Raw genomic sequence first — 19,940 nt, 5'->3', positions numbered from 1 at the left:
AACACACACACACACACACACACACACACACACAGTGGAATGACAGGCTTTGTTATCTGAAAAAGGGTAATACATTTTAAAATATTCTTGACTGTAAGAATGACTGGAATTTTGTGACACATGATCACAGGATGCTTAAAGCAGACTCTATGGTTAGAACCTTAGTACCTTTTATTCATATACTGTATAGTCAATCTGGGCTGGAGTCAACTGTCTTGAGAAGTTCTCACATATACAGAGACATCTTGACCAGGACTCCTTTTGACATGGGAGGGCCCCAGACTCATGTAAATAAAAATCAGTACTTATGTTGTAGAGGTCAACTTGGTTAGAATCAGTCAGGATATGGTAAAAATGGAAAGGTAAAGCAGCTCCATTTTTCCTTCTTGAAGAATTCATTTGGTGAGGAAGGACAAGTTGAGGATAAATTTTGAATAGAAATTCTAAATTTCTGTATAAACTCTAGAGCTGATCTGTCCAATATAATAATTACTTACAACATGTAGCTTTTAAGTTTTAAATAATTAAGATAAAAAATTCAGTCCTAAGTAACACAAGCCACATTTAAGTGCTTAGTTGTTACATGTGGCCAGTTTCTACCATATTGGACAGTGCAGCTATAGAACATTTCCATCATCACAGAAAGTCTAATGCTGTTCTGGAAGTTTATGGAGAGTGGCCCATTGAGAAAATATTTTTTTTTCAGAAAGACAGCTGTATTGAAATTTAATAAACATACCACAAAATCTATCATTTAAATTGTACAGTTTGGTATTTTTAGTGTATTTACAGAGCTGTGTAATCATCACCAGTATCTAATTCCAGAATGTTTTTGTCACCCCAAAAGAAACTCAAATTTTTTATTCATCCCCCCACAGTAGCCCTTGGCAGTGATTAATCTGCTTTCTATGTCTGTGGATTTGCCTCTTCTGGATATTTCATATAAATGGCATCCTACAACCATGCCAAAAAACAAAGTGTTTTTTGTCTGGCCACTTTCACTTAGCATACTGTTTTCAAGGTTATCCATGTGTAGAATGTATCATCAGTTGATTTCTTCTTATTGTTGAAAATATTTAATTATATAGGTATCTATGTTATATTTCTCTATTTATCAGTTGATAGAATGATTGACTGTTTCTACTTTTTTTGGCAATTATGAGTAAAACTGCTGTGAACAATTGGGTTCTGTTTTTTGTGTGGATGTATGTTTCCATTTCTTTTGGGAATATACCTAGTAGTAGACTTACTGAGTCCTATAGTAACTTTTTTTGACTAACATTTTGAGGACCTAGCAGAACATTTCCCAAAGAGACTATATCATTTTACATCCTCACCAGAAGCACATGAGGGTTCTGACTTCTCCACATCCTTGCCAAAATTTGTTCATGTCTGTCTTTTTTTATTACAGCCATTTTAGTGGTATGATGTGATACTTCACTGTAGTTTTGATTTGCATTTCCCTATGACTAATGATGTTGTGCATCCTTTTATGTGCAAGAACAGACATTCTATCTAATAATACTCAGAGTTATTGCCTGTAAAATTATATCTTCCAGACTCTGGAGCATGTATTTCTTTCTTTTTAATTTATTTTCCAGATATACATTTCCTACAGTTGACATAGCCATAGTGCTTTTGTAGTCAGCATAGGGCAGATTAGAAGGGCTTATATGATAGCACTTTTAAAATCTGTCATTCAGGGTGTGTGACAGACCCTGACACTGTCTTAGGCCAGTAGATTGTAGAAATTTCATTCATCAACAATTAAAATATAGATGGCTATTAACATAGGCTGAAGAGTAGGTCTCCAATGCTATTTTCCTCCTACTGTTTGCCTCCCAGGTAAAAATGGAGTTTTAAGATCCCTGGCTGGGAATTTTATTACTTAGGATCTTTTGAGTTATTCTATCAGGCCAGGTATTATGGGAGCTATTAACATAACAACATAAAGATCTTGATAGGGAAATGAAAGGCTGAGGAATTCCACTGTCAGGTAATAGTCTGCAGCTTTTCCTCTTCTGGAAATGGTTCCTCTGTATACTGTTACCCAAACCTAGAAACCATCCCATATCTTTCTCTCACTCTCCACATTCGATCCACTGAGTCTAGTTGATACCACCTCCAGATATATCCTATATCTGACTCTCTCTCTCTACCATATATTCTGCCTCCAAGTGATCTTTTAATATATTAAGTCAGATCATTCTGATTTTACTCAAAACTTGCCAAGAAGTTCCCATCACAGTTAGAATACAATACAAACTCTTTAATAAGACCTAAAAAGCACTGTGTGATCTTGTCTCCCACTGCCTCTTGGGCCTCATTTCCTGCCATACTTCCTCTCTCCCTCTCTGCTCTAGACACACTGGCTTCCTGCTATGCCTTGAAAATGTCAAGTGCCATCACCAAAAGGTCTGTGCACATGCTACTACCCATGTCTGAGTCACTCTTACTCCACACCTTTGTAACCCTACCTCCTTTTCCATCCCCTAGGACAGAGCTAAAATGATTCTTTCTTAGGCTTTTCTTTAACTGTGCTTTTAATGTAGACATTTCTATTCCCCTCATTCACACTTTTCCCATTATCTAGCTAATCAGCCTGTTTATTTTCTTCAGAGCACTCCTTACAATCTGTAATTATTTTTTTGTTTATTGACTTCCTTTCTCTCTAGAATGTAAGCCAAGAAGGCCTATGTGAGGGTAGTTCCTCTGCCTCCTGATCCAATAAGAACTCTTGGCAGTCCACACATATGATCAGCAGCTTGGGTCCTGGAGGAAGGAATGTGTTGGATAGTTCTGTGACTGCTGACAGAAATGAGGGTCAGCATTGAATGCTTCTATATATAGCAAATCTACTCTAAGTAGTAGCCTGGTGTTTTAGTCAGTTTTTTTCACTGTTGTGACCAAAGGACCTGACAAGTACAATTAGAGAAGTAAAAGTTTATTTGGAGGTTTATGGTTTCAGAGCTCTTAGTCCATAGGTGGTGAACTTCATTCCTTGGGTAGAGAAGCATAGCAGAAGGGTGTGGCAGAGAGGGAATATGGCACCAAGAAGCATAAAGAGAGAGAAAAGAGCTCTGCTCAACAGGGACAAAATATATACCCCCAAGGCACACCCCCAGAGACCCACCTCCTCTAGCCACACCCTACCACTTCAGTTAATCCCTCTCAGAGGATTAATTCACTGATTGGGTTGAGGTTCTCATAACTCAATCATTTCACCTCTAAATGTTCTTGCATTGTCTCACACATGAGCTCTTGGGGTACACCTCACATCCAAACCATAACACCTGATTACTCGCAAGACCAGTGAGATGTGTGGGCATGGAGTCACAGTAACTATAGTTCTCTGTGGTTGTGAACATTATAGACATGGTGATGTAGATAATGGAGTTACCCATTATCAGGCACTTATCTATTATATCTGTTCAGATAGTCATGGGTTTACTAGCTTAGGATCTGGCCTACAAATTTTCTCAATGCTCCAGAGCATTGCTTTGCAGGAGTCTGTAATACTAAAAGCCAGAAAACTTCCTGCTCAGATAAAGGCTTCACAGAACATGGAAATGAGTGTCTGATTATCCCCTTTTAATAGGAATGGTGACATTTCCCAGTTGGCAGGCATGGAGTATCCCTGGCAGAATGTGCACCCCCAGGGTGGTCAGATTCTCCAAAGTATAAACACCACTAAAACCTCTAGTGGGCCCTTTTCCTAAAATCTGCTGTGTCTTCTCTCCTTCCTTTGAGAGGAGGCATTTCCAGGTGGTTGGCTAGCCTAGAGCCTTTCACAGTATTGTAAGTTAAATGGTGTCTTCTCCAAATATATATGTTGAAATTCTAACCCTTGGTACCTCAGAATGTGATCTTATTTGTAAATATGGTTATTGCAAATGTAAATAGTTAAGATTAGATCATGCTGGAGCCAAGTGGGCCCCTAATAAATATGAATGGTGTCTTCATAAAAAGAGGAAATTTATACCAGACATGCACAAAAGGAGAAGATAATGGAAGGCTAAAGGTAAATACTGGGGTAATAAGCCTGCAGGCAAAGGAACACCAAATATTGCAGCCAACCATGGGAAACTAGGAGAAAGACACCGAACAGATTTCTTCCTGATAGTCTTTAGAAGGAACCAACTTTGAAAACATCTTCATCTTGAATTTCTAACCTCCAAAACCATGAAACAATAAATTCATGTTGTTTCAGCTATCCAGTTTCTGGTATATTGTTGTGCCAGCCCTAGCAAACTAATACTACAAACGCAAATGTTCTATCAGGCTCGCTGAGTCAAAAGAGGAAAGCAGGTTACCTTGTGTGAGGGAAACAGTGACCAGATTATTCCCACAGTGTCTGATCATGAGAAAACTGCTTTTGTTCACTTTCCCTAAGATCTTGTAAGATAGTGCACTTGCAATCTCAGTCTCAAAATTTTGAAACACTTGAGCATTTTAAAGGAGAAACTTTGCAAAGAAGACTCATAAGAGATTATGTCTGATGGTTACTTAATACTGTCCAGCTGAAAAAAATCATTTGGATTGCTTGTCTCTTAGAGTTATAAATATTTTGCTCACTGATTTTTTAAAAATTTGTTTAATTAGTTATACATGACAGTAGAATGTATTTATGCACTTTGATATATAATACATAGATGGGATATAATTTCTCATTTTTCTGAGTGTACATGTTGCAGAATCATTTTGGTCATGTAGTCACATATATGCATACAGTATAATGTCTGTTTCATTCTACTGTCTTTCTTATCCCCACATACCCTCCCATCCCCTCCCATCACTTCCTTCTACTTAATCTAAGGTAATGCTATTCTTCCCTAGTGCCCCGCCCCCAACTTATTGTGAATTAACATCGGCATATCAGAGAAAACATTCAGCCTTTGGTTTTGTGGGATTGTCTTATTTTGCTTAGCATGATATTCTCCAACTCCAACCATTTACTGGCAAATTCCATAGTTTTACTTTTCTTTAAAGCTGATTTTAAAAAGAAATGTATTACTTTGGAAGGGGGGCTCTTTGCTGATCTTTTGCCAAAAGTTCTCCCAAATAAGCAGCAGGGTCTGCTCATTTTATGCCAGATCCTTTATCCATATACTGATATCTTTGCACAAGGGACAACCCTCCACTTTCCCACCTATCAGCCTCCAACTCTATGCTCTAAAAGAAGGCATAACTGCATATTGCATATGTAGTAAATAGCTATTGAGGATCAACTATGTGCCAGTGAAATTGGATGCCTCCTTATTACATCACTTACAAAAATTAACTCAAAATGGATGAAAGACCCAAATGTAAGAACTAAATCCATAACACTCAGAGAAAGGAAAGCAAAGGGACAAAAGTTCATAGCCTTCATTTTGGAAATGGATTCTTGTAAATGACACCAATAGTACAAGGAACAAAAGACAAAATAGATAAATTGGATTTTATCAAAATTAAAAATTTTTATGCATCAAAAGTCATTATGATGATCTGGGGATATAGCTCAGTGGTAGAATACTTGTCTAGCATGTGTGAGGCACTGGGTTTGATCCTTAGCACCACACAAAAATAAATAAATAATATAAAGGTATTGTGTCCATATACAACTAAAAATTTAAAAAAAATTATTATGAGGACAACCTACACAACGTGAGAAAATATTTGCAGATCATATATCTGATAAAGTTCTAATATCCAGATGATATAAACAATGCTTACAAATCAATGACAAAAAGATGAACAACCCAATTAAAAATGGGCAAAAGACTTGAATAGATATTTCTCTAAAGAAGACAGAACAAATGGCCAATGAGAATATGAAGAGACACTCAATGTCATTAAGTATTAGGGAAGTGCAAGAAAACCATAATAGAATACCACTTCCCAGACTCTAGAATGGTAATAATAATAATAACAGAAAATAGCAAGTGTTGTTGAGGATGTGGAGAAATTGGAACTCTTACACACTGCTGGTAGGAATGTAAAATGGTGCCACTATTTGGGGAAATAGTTTGGGTATTATTATTATAAATTGCTTTTAGGTACCAGGTATTGAATCAAGGGGCACTTAATCACTGAGCCACATCCCCAGCCCTTTTTAATACTTTATTTAGAGACAGGGTCTCACTGAGTTGCTTAGTGCCTCGCTAAGTTGCTGCGGCTGGCTTTGAACTCATGATCTTCCTGCCTCATCCTCTCAAGCCACTGGAACTACAGGCTTGCCCTACCATACCTGGCTATTATTATAAATTAAACATACAATTATTTGACCTATAGCAATTCCACTCTTAGTACAAGTCCAAAAGAAATGAAAACATGTTGTTAAAACAAAATCAATGGCAAAAATCATAGAAGATTGTTCATTGTAGCTAAAAGCAAAAACAACCCAAATATCCATTATTAGATGAATCAACAAATGAAATGTAATATGCATATGATGGAATAATATTCAGCTATGGAAAGTAATGAGGTACTGATACATGCTTCAACATGGATGAACATTATACTAAATGTAAAAAGTCAGGCACAAAAGGCCACATATTGCAAGGTTTCATTTATATGACATGTCCAGAGTAGGAAAAATTACAGAGATAGAAAACATAATAGTGATTGCCATTTATGGGGGATAGGGCAGAGTACAAACACAGAATGATTGTTTAATGAGACTGTTTAATGTTTGGAGTGATAAAAATGTTCTGGAATTAGATAAAGATACTGTTTGTATATCATTGTGTATATGCTAAATGCCACTGAATTGTACACTTTAAAATGGTATAGTGAACTTCATATTATGTGAATTTTCCCAGTACAAATAAGATGGTGGTTCATGCTCCTGGGGCTGTAACATATGCATTTTAATAAGGCTTTTGATGAGTTTTTCCTAACATGGAATGCACTTATGTTATAATGTTAAGTAAGCAAGGGACAAAATTTTCCATACAATATGATCTCAGCCATAAACACACAAACACAAACAAAGCCCCCCTCCCCCGACACACAGTCAAAGAAGTCAAAGGAAATACATCAACCTATTATTGCTGATTGTCTCTTGGTGTCAGAACTCTCTGGCTGACTTCATTCTTGTCCTTTTACTTTCTAATACTTTCCATTTTTTCTTTAAAAAATGTACAGTAAAAAAAAATAAAAATAAAAATGTACAGTATTACTTTTATAATGCAACAAAACACCTCCTATTTTTTAAAAATAAACTAGAGAAAGCAATAAATGGGATTTAAAATAAAAGGAAAGAGCAGACAGAGGTGAAGAGATGCAGGAAAGTCAAATTCAAGAGAGAATACACTTGTGTGTCAGGGGGTGGGTGGGTAATCATGCAATTTGGACTTCAAAATTGCCAGGGAACAGATGGCAGCATCCGAGCAGACATCTGCAATGGATAGCAAAATCGTATGCAAAGACACAAGTGGCCTTTCAAGCAGGCCCTTGAGAGACCCATGGTGAAGGCTGTTTGCCTGGCCAAACAAGGGCCAAACCCCTCTCCTCCTCATCACAGCCCCTCCTCCTCTGGGTCCTGCTAGAGGCCTGGAGGCTGCAGGAAGGCTCAGCACAGATGTGCTTGCATGTGTGAGGGAGAGAACAAGGTTGTGGGAGAAGAAAGAGGTTTCTGCTAATGACGCTGGTAAACACTGCAACTGACATTTACATGGTACTTCATAGTTTATAAACATTGTCACACAGATCACCTCAATGTTAGTTGTTATTGTATCATCTTTTATAATGGCCTTGTGAGGAAGGCAATTATTATTCCCATTGTACACAGACGTGACATGAGTTTATTTATTTAACATTTATATGGGGCTCACTATCTTCCAAACACTGTCCTGAGAGCTTTACATGCACTAATTGTCCATGTCCACATAGCTAGTGAGAGACACAACTGGGGCACGCATCCAGCTTTTAAGACTTGTGACACCACTCTTCTGCTGATGTCTAAGAAGAATTTATCTCTGTCTGCAGAAGCTCAAGTAAGGCCAAACTAATCTTTTCTTCATTTCTCCCTTCCTCCCTCCCTCCCTCCCTCCTCTCTTCTCTTCTCTTTCTTTCTTTCTCTCTCTCTCTCTCTTTCTTTCTTTCTTTCTTTCTTTCACTATTCATCCAACCATCAGTCTATCTATATTTTTCTGATTATAAATGCAAAATATGATCATTTAAAATGCAGTAATTACTTAAATAAATAATACAGAAAATCAAAATCCCCCTAAATCTCCTATTTAAAGATAATCATTCTTAACTGTTTGATACGCTCTTCCAGACTTTTTTCTATGTGTATACTAACACACATATTTTTCTTTTATTTTTAATAAATAATACTATACTTACACTTAAGTAACTCCCCTTTCACATAATTTAAGAGTTGAAAATTTCTCCATGACTATATATGTCTACTTTATATGCTTTAGTACTTCATTGCTCAGAAGTAGCAATTTTCCTAACTATCCACTTATGAATAGACACGTTTTTTTTCATGATTAGAAACAAAGCTGCAGTAAATATCCTTGTATTCACATCTTTGTATATATGTATATTTTTTTAGAATAAATTGATGGAAATTGAGTTTCTGGGCCAAAAGTATACACACAATTTACTGGGCGTGGTGGTGCACACCTATAATCCCAGCAACTTGGGAGGGAGGATCACAAGTTTGAAGCCAGCCTCAGAAATTTAGTGAGACTGTAAGCAACCTCATGAGAACCTGTCTCAAAATAAAATATAAAAGGACTGGAAATGTGGCTCAGTGTTTAAACACTCCTGGTTGAGTCCCTGGTACCAAAAAAATAAAAGTATATATATACAATTAAAATTGTCATAGAAACTGGCAAACTGTCCTTCAAAAACCCTACTCAACTGGTACTCCCACCAGCACCATATAAGAATTAGTCATTTCCCCAAATGTTTGCCAATGCTGGGTATCATCAATCTTCTATGATTTTATCAATCTAGTAGGCAAAATGGTATGTTATTACTGTTTTAATTTGTGCTTAAAAAATGGTGAGGTGGCATCTTTTTTTATTGTTGGCCTTTATATTTTTGATTTTGTAAATTGCTCATTCTTCTCCCTTGGCAACTGGTTTTATATTAGTATATTGCAGAGAGGAGAGGCCCTTGTACACCATGTGAGACTATGATACATTCTTTTCTTAAGCAACAAGTAAGCCATGAAGATTTATATTCACCATAAAACCAGTTCTTAAATGTTTTATTTGACGTCATTTGGAGGGCTGAGCAGAAAAGCAATGTTAACCAACAATAATCAAGAGTTAGATATCATGGTGTTACTGTCTTGTGGGATTAACTCTTGATTTATTAGCTACATGAAAGATGATAAGATAATACCATATACCAAGAATAGAAATAAGCATTTTCTCATCTATCATAGATAATTGAACAATAACTGGCGGGTGGATAATATGAATTCCTGCACATGGGTATGGTGTGTGTGTGTGTGTGTGTGTGTGTGCGCGCGCACATGCATGTGCAGGTTGAGTGTGTGCATGAATGTGTGTGTGGGCAAGCATATACATGTGCTTGTTTGCTTTTGGAGGCTATTCAGTAAAGGAATGGAGGGAGAGAATTTTGAATGGGTGGAGAATATCTGAAGGCTCTCATTTGGAGGCATCTCCAAGAAGCAGGGCAGTTGTCACTTCCTTCCAGCCTCTATAGTGTGCTGCTATGGCTGTCACTGTTTTGAAGTAGTGGTCCCAATATTATGACTCTAATTCAGAGAGAAGTTAACAATTTTATTCTGCCACAAAGCTTTTTTTGGTTTGGCTTGGTCTGTCCTGCGCATGGAAATAGGTTGACATTAGGCAAACCTTGGATATTTGCCCAGTGGCCTAGGGCTGTGACACTTGTAGTGGTGATAATATCACAATTTAATAGCTTCCTATGAGACAGGAGAAATACCTGATTTAAATTTTCAAGCTGCCTGCCAAAACACTGTACCAAAGGAAATGTACACTTGAGAAGGCTTTGTGTACATTATCTCAATCTTCAAATAATCCTGTCAGTAGACAGGGACCACCTGGCCTAGATTCCAATGTGAACTGTGGCCCCTTTTGTTGGGCAAACATAAAGCACTATGGTCCTAAATCCTCATTTAACTGAAACAAACATTTAGGCCCAGGGAGGTTCACTTACTTGCTCAAGTTTAAACTGATGTGTGTCAGTTGGAGCTGGGATTCCACTCCAGGCTCTCTGACTTCATAACCAATGATAACTGGGTCCATGGCTGTCTAGAGTGCCTTAAGCTCTCTCAGTGGGGAGAGGGAAGGAGGGCATCCAGATGCATTCAGGGCAATGCCATCTCTTCCATTCCTTAGTCCAAGCAGAAACCCCCAAATTTCAATATTGTCCAGCTGGTCATCCTTCAAGCCTTTGCCAGTGCTTTTTCAGTGAGAAGAAGTCTCTGGAGACAGAATAAAACAGGTCTTTTGGCTCAGGAATAGGTATTGAAGAAACAAATCTCTGTGGAATCATGAATAAGGTGGTTAGGTGGGTCGAAACAATTCTCTTTTGATTATATATATGCATGAGAATTATATGTAGAAAATCTGAAGTGTAGGCTAGCCACACATTTCTAATGGCCCCTCCAAATTGTCCAGCTGGTGTGGGCTCTGGGAACACTAATCTAACTTTTTATATTAGCCCAGGCAAAGTATAATTAGGAAGAAATGCTTCTGCCAAAAACATCACATGCCAATGTCAAAAAGAGATGATTTTTGTTATATCTACAATTTGATTATTTGTATCAGGATTGATTCATAATTATATTGTGCAATTTGAGCATACTGCCAAAGATGATAAAAAATTTAACTGAAATTTGATTTGTTTTCTCTTTCTCCCTTCTCCAAATCTGGACAGATACACTTTCACTAAAAGGAAAAAAGCTGGATTTTTATGGAAAAAGTGACACATATGTAAGCCTGGCCAAGACCATTCCTGAACTGAGCCAATTCACAACATGTATTGATATGGTAGCCAAAAATGGCAAGCCAGGTTATTGGAAGGCCTTCTCCTATATTATTAAAAACACTGTGCTGGGCAGAGAAGACTTAGACTTTGGACTTGCAGGGGACCATCGGCATCTAATACTACACAACTTGGGCAAGACCTTTTATATCAATTACCGACTGATTCCATTTAAATGGTATACAATATGCTTGATATGGGATGGGGTGAAGGGCAGATTAGAGATTTTCCTGAATCAAAAAAGGTTAGTGATAATAATGGATGAGCCACGCAGCCTGACACCTAATGGGACGCTGGTCTTAGGGCACTTGCTCAAGAATGAAGATGGCCAGGTGAAAAAAGTGGCACCTCACTTTACTGGCAGCTTATACTACTTTCAACTCTGGGATCGCATCTTGGAAACTGAAGAGTTTATGAAGTGTTTAGATGGAAATATCATTAGTTGGGAAGAAGATGTTTGGCTTCTCAACAAGATCATCCCAACTGTTGACAGGACACTGCGCTGTTGTGAGTAACTAATTCATTTTTCTCCTTAGCAAGGTTAGCATAAATGCCACGCCAATGAATCCGCTCTTCCATCAGTGTTCTGGCAAGAGCCTGAGATTGCCACAAGTTTTCATTTACTTTTAATATACAGCAAATATTGTTTTCATTTACCTTTTATTTTGATATAATTTCGAATTTACACAAATATTGTAAGAATAACAACATATTTCATACTCTTAGGTTCATCGATGGTTAACACTTCCTTATATACTTTATCATCCTCCATATCTTTTTATTTTTTATTTCTTTATTTCTTGGTACTAGGAATTGAACCCAGAGACACTTTACTACTCAGCTACACTAACAGTCCTTTTTCATTTTTTTAAATTTTGAAACAGGGTCTCACTAATTTTCCCAGGCTGGCCTCAATCTTCCTGACTCAACTACCTGAGTTGCTGGCATTACAGGTGTGCACCACTGTGCCTGGCCCATCCTCTGTATTTTAATCTTTCTCATTTCTCTTCTCTTCCTCTTCCCCTCCTCCTACACACATAAAATACACACACACACACACACACACACATCTAATTTATTTGTGAATCATTTGAGAGTAAGTTGCAGGCATGATTCCCTTTTATCACTAAATACCTCCATGCATTTTCCCTAAGAATAAGGAATTATCTTACTTAAGCACACTGTATATTCAAAATTAGAAATTTAATATTGATACAATACTTATATCTAATTCACAGTTTATATTCAAATTTAGTGAATTCTTTTAATAACTTTCTTTATAGCTGTTTTTGATTGATCTATGATCCAATTCAGGAGCATACATTCATTGTATTTAGTTAGAATGTCTCTTTAGACTTCAATCTGGAAGAGATCCTCAGTCTTTCCTTGTTGTTATGGTTTGTATATGAACGGTCCCCCCAAAATTCTTGTGTTAATGCAGGGATGGATGAACTGATTGGATCATGAGAACTGTCACTTAATCAGTCCATTCTAATTTGAATGAAACAACTGGGTATTAACTGTAGGTAGGTGGAGAATGGCTGGAGGAGGTGGGTCACTGGGGGCATGACCTGGAAGGGTTAATTTTCTCTGTGACCCCTTCCCCCTCCTCTGTTATCTGGTTGCTATGAGGAGAGCAGCTTCCCTTCCTTCCCCATGCCCTTCTGCCATGATGTGCTCTCACGTTAGTTGGAGTGCAATGGATTTAGCCCACCTTGAAGTGAACCTCCGAGTCAGTGAGTCAAAAGAAACTTCTCCTCTTAGTTGTTCTTGTCACATGTTTTAGTCACAGCAATGAAAAGCTGACTGACACACTTACTTGTCTTTCATGACTTAGACATTTCTAGCATACGGTCCAGTTATTTTGTGTAATTTCCCTTAATTTGGGTTTGTCTAATATTTCCTCATGGTTAACTTTATGCTTTGTATTTTGGCAAGAATACCACAGAAATTATGTTGTTCTTCTCAGTGCATTATTACATCAGTAGACACATGGTGCCAGTTTGTCCCATTATTTGAGATGATAACTTTGATCACTTGATTATGATCTCTGGCAAATTTTTCCATAGTAAATGTGTTTTTTTTCTTTGTAATTATTAAGCAATTTCTGGGGGAGAAGTTTGGGGGCTACATAAATACCCTATTCTTATCAAACTTTTATCCAGTAGTTTTATATCTATTGATGATTCTTGTCTGAATCACCAGTTACTTCAGTGGTGGCAAACTCCATTCTTTTTCTACACTTATTAGTGGACATTCTAAAGGAATAGTTTTCTCTTCTTCCACATTTACCTGTCCATTCATTCATTTATGTGTTTATTTATATGAGCATGAACTCATGGATTCTCATTTTATTCATTGGATTAAAATCTGTTACTATTGTTTATTTTGATACTCAAATTGGCCCAAATTTAGCAAGTGGGGGCTCTCCAATCTGGCTCTTGTGTCCCTTTGACATACCCCATCATTCTTTGAGCATTTTCTTATTTTTTGGCACAAGATACTCTAGGATAATCTTGTATTTTTTCTCTTCAGCCCAAGAATCAGATGTTTTACCAAGGAGTGCTGGTTCTTTTAGCTGGGAATGGTATTCATAAACCAATTCACTTTTCTTGTGAATGTAATGATGATATTGAAGAACTATTTGGATAGGGTTCTTGTAAAAAATCCTCTCTTCTTGGAATTATGCATGCATGTTTCTCCTCTCTGCTTTTGAGAAGGAAATACAGGATTGTTTTTCTCTGTAAAATCCCACTCTTCTCATTGCCAATCTTCTCCACCATCATCAACAACAGTCCTGAAGCATGGGTCACAGTCAGTGATAATAGCATCAAAATAGAATTTTTCTCATTTCCTGAAATGTTCACTTATTCTTGGGGTATTGTTTACTTATGAATTTGGGAGGAGAACAATTAGGGAGGGAATAGGGGCTAGATCCAAGCCTAAGAGGGCTTTCATAGACTGTTGGGATATACTTTCATCAACAGTCCATATGTTGTTTGAGTTAATGGTAGAGGCACATTGCAGGGGATTTCTATTTCTTTGAGATCAGACCGATGCAAAGAAAGAACAAAAGCTATTCCTTTGTGCTGCTAACTGAAGGCACTGTTTTTTCTCTTTTCTGAACTCTTGAAAATAAAGGAGAACAGATCTAGCTGGCTCTGATCATAAAACTGAGCTAGGAACTAGTAGGTTAACTCTGATCAGCTCATGTAAAGCAGTTTAAAATAATTTTATGTTTGATCTAAGGAAACAAAAATATGGCCCTAGCAAACTCACATGCTTTATAGTGGTATATAAAAACTGAATCTGGTCACCTAATGGCCATAGCCTTTAATATTTGTCTGGTAAATAACTAAATCTAATTAATGGGTTAAAGTGCTATACAGCTCTTATTTATTTTGCTCTTTTGTACACTTTTTTTATTTTGCAATCCACTCTATTGGTTGGGTTGAGTCTTTATGTGCATAACACACAAATAATCCAACACAAGAAAACACTACCTAAAATGACAAGTAAGAAAAAAGGGTAGAAAATATTCTCTCTACTTTTCAGGTTTCAAGTGTTGATTCCATATCTTTAAACAAGAGTTCCTAACCTGAGGACCAGAATTGGTTGAAGGAGTTGGCAAAGCCCTTGAAATCATATGCAATATCCTAAAAATGCAAGGTGGATCTTTTTTCAGGGAGAGTCAACATTTTTTATCTCATCCTAACAATATAACTGCTGCCTTTGACTAAGTTCTTATTATGTGCCAGGCATTTTATAGATGAAGAGAGAGGCTCAGAGAGGTTAAGTGTATTGCCTAAGGTCACCAATGAAATAAACAGTGGAGTTGGCATTTAAACAAAGATGTGTCTAGTTGCAAAGTCCATGTTCTCTTCACCCCTATATCATGTAGGACTCTCTCAAGGGATTCTATGGCCCCCCAAAAGGTGGTGAACCACTGGCTTAAAAGCTTCCATTGATAGAAATTTCTGGCACTGATAACCCACCTGGGGGGATTAAGTTATTAGCTGGAGTTATTGTTGGCCTCACCACTTAAGGAACTATAACACCACAGAATTTCTTTTACTTTTGTCTTGGCTATATCACATGTAGAGAAAGGGTGGCAATGTATGAATAAATATGAGTAATGTCTGGGTTTAACTTTGCCTAACAAATTGGGATTTATGGTCCATAGAAGGATTATGACCTTTAAAAATAAATTTTAATGAGCAGATTGCTAGGTTACAATTCTCCATAAATGTATTTACACATAAATTATATGTATTTATATATTCATGAAAACAAGGCTTTTAGGGAAAATTGCTGGAAAACATCAACCCTACCTGGGTTTATTAAATAAGTATCCACTATAGTTGGAGATGTCTGAGGAATATTTAAACATCATAGTGATAAATAATTACAGTAAAGGTGCCATTCATTAGAAATTTATGTTGGGGGATATTTGTAGCTTCTTTTCCTTATTTTAAAAAATTATAAATACAATATATATGGTTGTGAATAAAATAGATTTAAACAATATGAAATATATGAAGTATAAAGTAAAACCTACTCTTCATCTTCTACATAGAAATGTCTATTTTTCTTATGGGTTTATAAAGTGAGTGTGTATGGGCACATGTATATGCATGAATGCATGTAGTTTAAAAACAAAGATCAAACATACATACATATTATTTAAAAACTTTATTTATTTTAATGATCTTATCATGGACATACAAGTACATTTAAATCTATTTTAGGGCTATTTATATTTCACTGTGTAGATGTAACATAATCCACTTAACCTTCCATTAATGCATATTGAAATTGTTTTAGTTTTTTTTGCAGTTACAAATAATGCTACAGTAAGTTCCTCATACATACATACATCTTGTTATACTTGGGCTTGCAATTTCATAGGCCAAATTCCTAAAAGTAGAATTTCTCAGAAAAAGTACATAAGCTTTTACAATTTAAATTGACTTATAATTTTCACTAGTTATTCCACTAATTCAACTATTCATTAAAATTAGTCTCTTAAAGTAAAATTAACACATACAGTTAAAAAACTAAAATTACACAAAGATATAAATCCAAACTAAAAGTCTCTTTTCACTTTAATCTCCCACCGCAGGTATCTATCTCACCACAGAAAAAAATTAAGAATTTTTTAGGTAGCCAGGTATGACTTGGGAAGCTGAGGAAGGAGGATCACAAATTCAAGGTCAGCCTCAGTGACTTATTGAGACACTGTCTCAAAAGGAAAAAATTAAAAGTTCTGATTATGTGGCTCCGTGCATAAGTGTCCCTGGGTTCAATCCCTGGTACAAAAAAAATTTCTTAGGTATACTTGCAGAAAAAATGCAAACCTCAGGTTTACATGTACGCATTATATTTTTTCTTTTTTTTTTTATCACGGCTGGGATCATCATTATATGCATAGCCATTTGCATCTATTTTTTTAAAAAATAATAATATATTTTGGAGATATTTCCATGTCATATAATATAGAGCTATTTGATTATTTCTAGGGGTGGGCTGCTGAATAGTATGATAGAATAAGAATATGCTATAATTTATTCAACAAGCTCTATTTGAAGGACTTTGAATTTATTTCCAATTTTTAGCTATGAGAAAAGTGTACAAGACTTTTTAAAGTAAAGTGTGGTGACAGATATGTCTTGGAAGAACCATTAAGACCTGATCATAAACTGAAGATCCTCTTTAGGTATGGTGAACATAATTTCCTAATTTCAACTTGGAAACATGATCCAACAGAGAATTTTTTCTGACCCAGGAATGTATGAAGATGAAGAGTCTCACAAAGGCATGCAGATTAAATTACTCTGAGTTATACATTTGAGGAATCCTTTCTATTGAAAAGAATGAATTCACATGAATTAAGTCCATCCTGGGAAATCTACACTGTATTAAAACATAGTGTTCCTCTATCTGTTGGGTCATTGATTTTCTGAGGATTATTAATTGACCTAATGCTCCAACTGCTTTGAATTATGTTATGAACCAACCATTAAAATATGTAGAGATGGATTGCATAGTTTATGTATTTTCTAAAGGCCTTTGTTGTCCTACTATTAATCCTTCTATCCAATTATCAGCTCTCTTATGAAAGATTCCACAGTGATGGACTCTATAGCTAAAAGGCAATTTGGTCTTGCCCTTGTACATCAATTCTCTGTGCTCCCCTCGTTTTTCATCACGAAAGATAAGCATGAGCTGTTTGTACTTTCTTCAAAGCTTTCTTATTTGTATTCTCCTGCACAGACTGACATTCTCCTATAGATTCAGACATGGAGACTCTAACCTGTCTCTCTATCACAAGATTCATTTTTCATGTCCTTGCTTAAAAACTGAACGCAGACACCATTTTGAAAAAATATCTCCCTTATCATCTTAAAGATGCTCATTTCATATTTTTAGTACCCCACTGGTAAATCTGTTTGTGGCACTTTCTGATCCACCATTATCTCCCACAAATCTAATCAACACATTGAATTATATTTATAGAGGTCGTGATTGAAAGAAAAACCAGATGTGATATGTGGGCTAGAACAACACACAGATTTAATATGATGTGATATACCCAAATCACAACCAGAATTTGGTACCTTAGCAAATGTTCTACTTAATATTCTGTTGGCAGGTACATCTGCCTCAAAATGCCTCATAAATATTCAACTACTCTATACCTCTGTTCTCTAACTCCCAATGATTACAAAAATACAATTTTGTCTAGAGTGAAAGAGCAAATGGCAATTAAGCTCACAGGCCCCTGTGAATCAGCACGGATTATCACCAGTTTAATATACACAGACAGCAAAGCTCATGTAAATAATTTGTGGAAGTGATCACTTGTTCACAACAGGACTAGAATGAGTGCAGTTTCTGGGCTATATGGTAATTGCATGATTCATTTTACAAGAAACTGCTGGACTAGTTTCTAAAATGAATGGCCCAGATGTCTTTCAATAGGTGAATGGGTAAGAAACAGCAACAAAAACTGCAATGCATTCTTGAACAGTTCTTATACCACTAAAATTCCTCATGTCGTCCTTTTATAATGATACTTACCTCTTTCCCATCATTCTTTCCCACCCCCCCCTTATTACCCCAAACACTAATTCCTGACAATCACTAATTTGTCCTCTATTTCTAAAATTTTGTCATTTCAAGAATATTATATAAATGGAATCACATAGTATGTGACCTTTTAAGGTTGACTTTTCAGCATGATTCTCTGGAGAGTCATCAGGTAGTTATGCATAACAATAATTTGTTCTTTTTTATTGCTGAATAATATTCCATAGAGTGGATGCATTGAAGTTTTTGTTGCTATTTCTTACCCATTCACCCATTGAAAGACATCTGGGCCAATTCTAATTTTTATTGCAAAAAAATCATTATGAACATTTATGTACAGGCTTTTGTATAAACAAAAATTTTCATTTCTTTGGAATAAATGCTTATAGTGAAGTTTCTGGGCTATATGGTAATTGCATGATTCATTTTATAAAAAACTGCTGAACTATTTTCTAAAATGCCTTTGGCATTTTACATTTCCACCAGCAATGTAGGAATGATCTATTTTCTCTGCATCCTTGCCAGCATTTTGTGTTATGTATTTTTTTATTTTAACCATTCTTGCAAATGTGTAGTAATATCTCATAGTAGTTTTAATTTGCATTGCCCTGATATGAGTTTGAACATCTTTTCCTGTGCTTACTTGTCTTCTTTATTTCTCCATTGGTGAAAAGCCTGTTCCTGTCTTTTGCCTTTTTTTTTTTTTAAATATCTTTTAAAAGTGAAGATAAAGAATTTACGGATCAAAAAATGAGCAAAGAGAATTAATCTCCATGCAACCTGAATTACAAAATATGTCAAAGGAAGTTCTTTTTTTATTGGTTGTTCAAAACATTACATAGCTCTTGACATCTCATATTTCATACTTTAGTCTTTTGCCTTTTTTAAAGAATTGGGTTGTTTGTTTTACTTTTGAGATTTGAAAATTCTTTACATATTCTAGTCCTTTGTTAGTTATCTGTTTTGCAAATATTTTCTCCTACTCTATAGATTTTTAAAAATCTTTCCACATGGGGTTTCTCAGAGAAGAGCTTTTCATTTTGAGAAAGTTTAACTTAACAATTTATATTTTATGGATCATAGTTTTGGTGTCAAGTCTAAGAACTCTTTGCTTAGCACTAGATTCCAAAGATTCTCTCCTGTTCTTTTTTTCTAAAAATGTAATAGTTTTGTATTTACATTTAAGTCTGTGATCCCTTCTGAGTTAATTTTTGCTTAGGGTGTGAAGATTAGGTTGAGGTTCATAATTTTTGTGTCTGTGGATGTCAAATTGCTCCAGTACTGTTCATTGAAAAGGTTATCCTTTTTTGGAATTGAGTTTGTACATTTTTTGTTTCTCTTTTTTTTCGGGGGGTGGGGATACCAGGGATTCAACTCAGGGGCACTCAACCACTGAGCCACATCCCCAGCCCTATTTTGCATTTTATTTAGAGACAAGGTCTCACTGTTGCTGAGGCTGGCTTTGAACTCATGATTCTCCTGCCTCAGCCTCCAAAACCAGTGGTATTACAGGCATGCACCACCATGCCCAGATGTAGGCTTTTCAAAAACCAGTAGAGCATATTTATATGGGTATATTTCTGAGGCTTCTATTTGTTTCATTCATCTTGTGTCTATCCTTCTGCCAATACTATACTGTCTTGTTATAGCTATATATTACGACTTAATATTGGGTCCAGTGATTCCTCTCACCCTACCCTTCTTTTTAAAAGTTGGTTTATTATTACTCTAAGGCTTATGCATTTCTTTACATTTCTGTAAATTTTCAGACTGTACCTGCATAAAACCTGGTTGGAATTTTCATGGGAATTGCATTATATCTGTATATAATTTTGGGGAAAACTGGCGTCTTTACTAGGTTAAAATTC

At 36.1% G+C, this 19,940-nt stretch overlaps 1 protein-coding gene across 4 annotated transcripts in view; it reads left to right on the top strand.

Moving 5' to 3' along the window:
- The window catches only part of Adgrg4 (adhesion G protein-coupled receptor G4), a 115,636-nt gene that overhangs the window by 9,505 nt on the left and 86,191 nt on the right, over window positions 1-19,940 (top strand). For all 4 annotated transcript variants that reach the window (XM_048796977.1, XM_048796978.1, XM_048796976.1 and 1 more), the window contains one exon: window positions 10,876-11,490. In XM_048796977.1, coding sequence (XP_048652934.1) covers window positions 10,876-11,490 — 615 coding nt within the window. The remainder of the gene's footprint in view (window positions 1-10,875; window positions 11,491-19,940) is intronic.

This window comes from Marmota marmota, unplaced genomic scaffold, assembly GCF_001458135.2.
Source record: "Marmota marmota marmota unplaced genomic scaffold, marMar, whole genome shotgun sequence".
NCBI classification, from domain to species: domain Eukaryota; kingdom Metazoa; phylum Chordata; class Mammalia; order Rodentia; family Sciuridae; genus Marmota; species Marmota marmota.
Note: the sequence above shows the minus strand (reverse complement) of the source record. Positions and strands in the feature narration are given on the sequence as shown.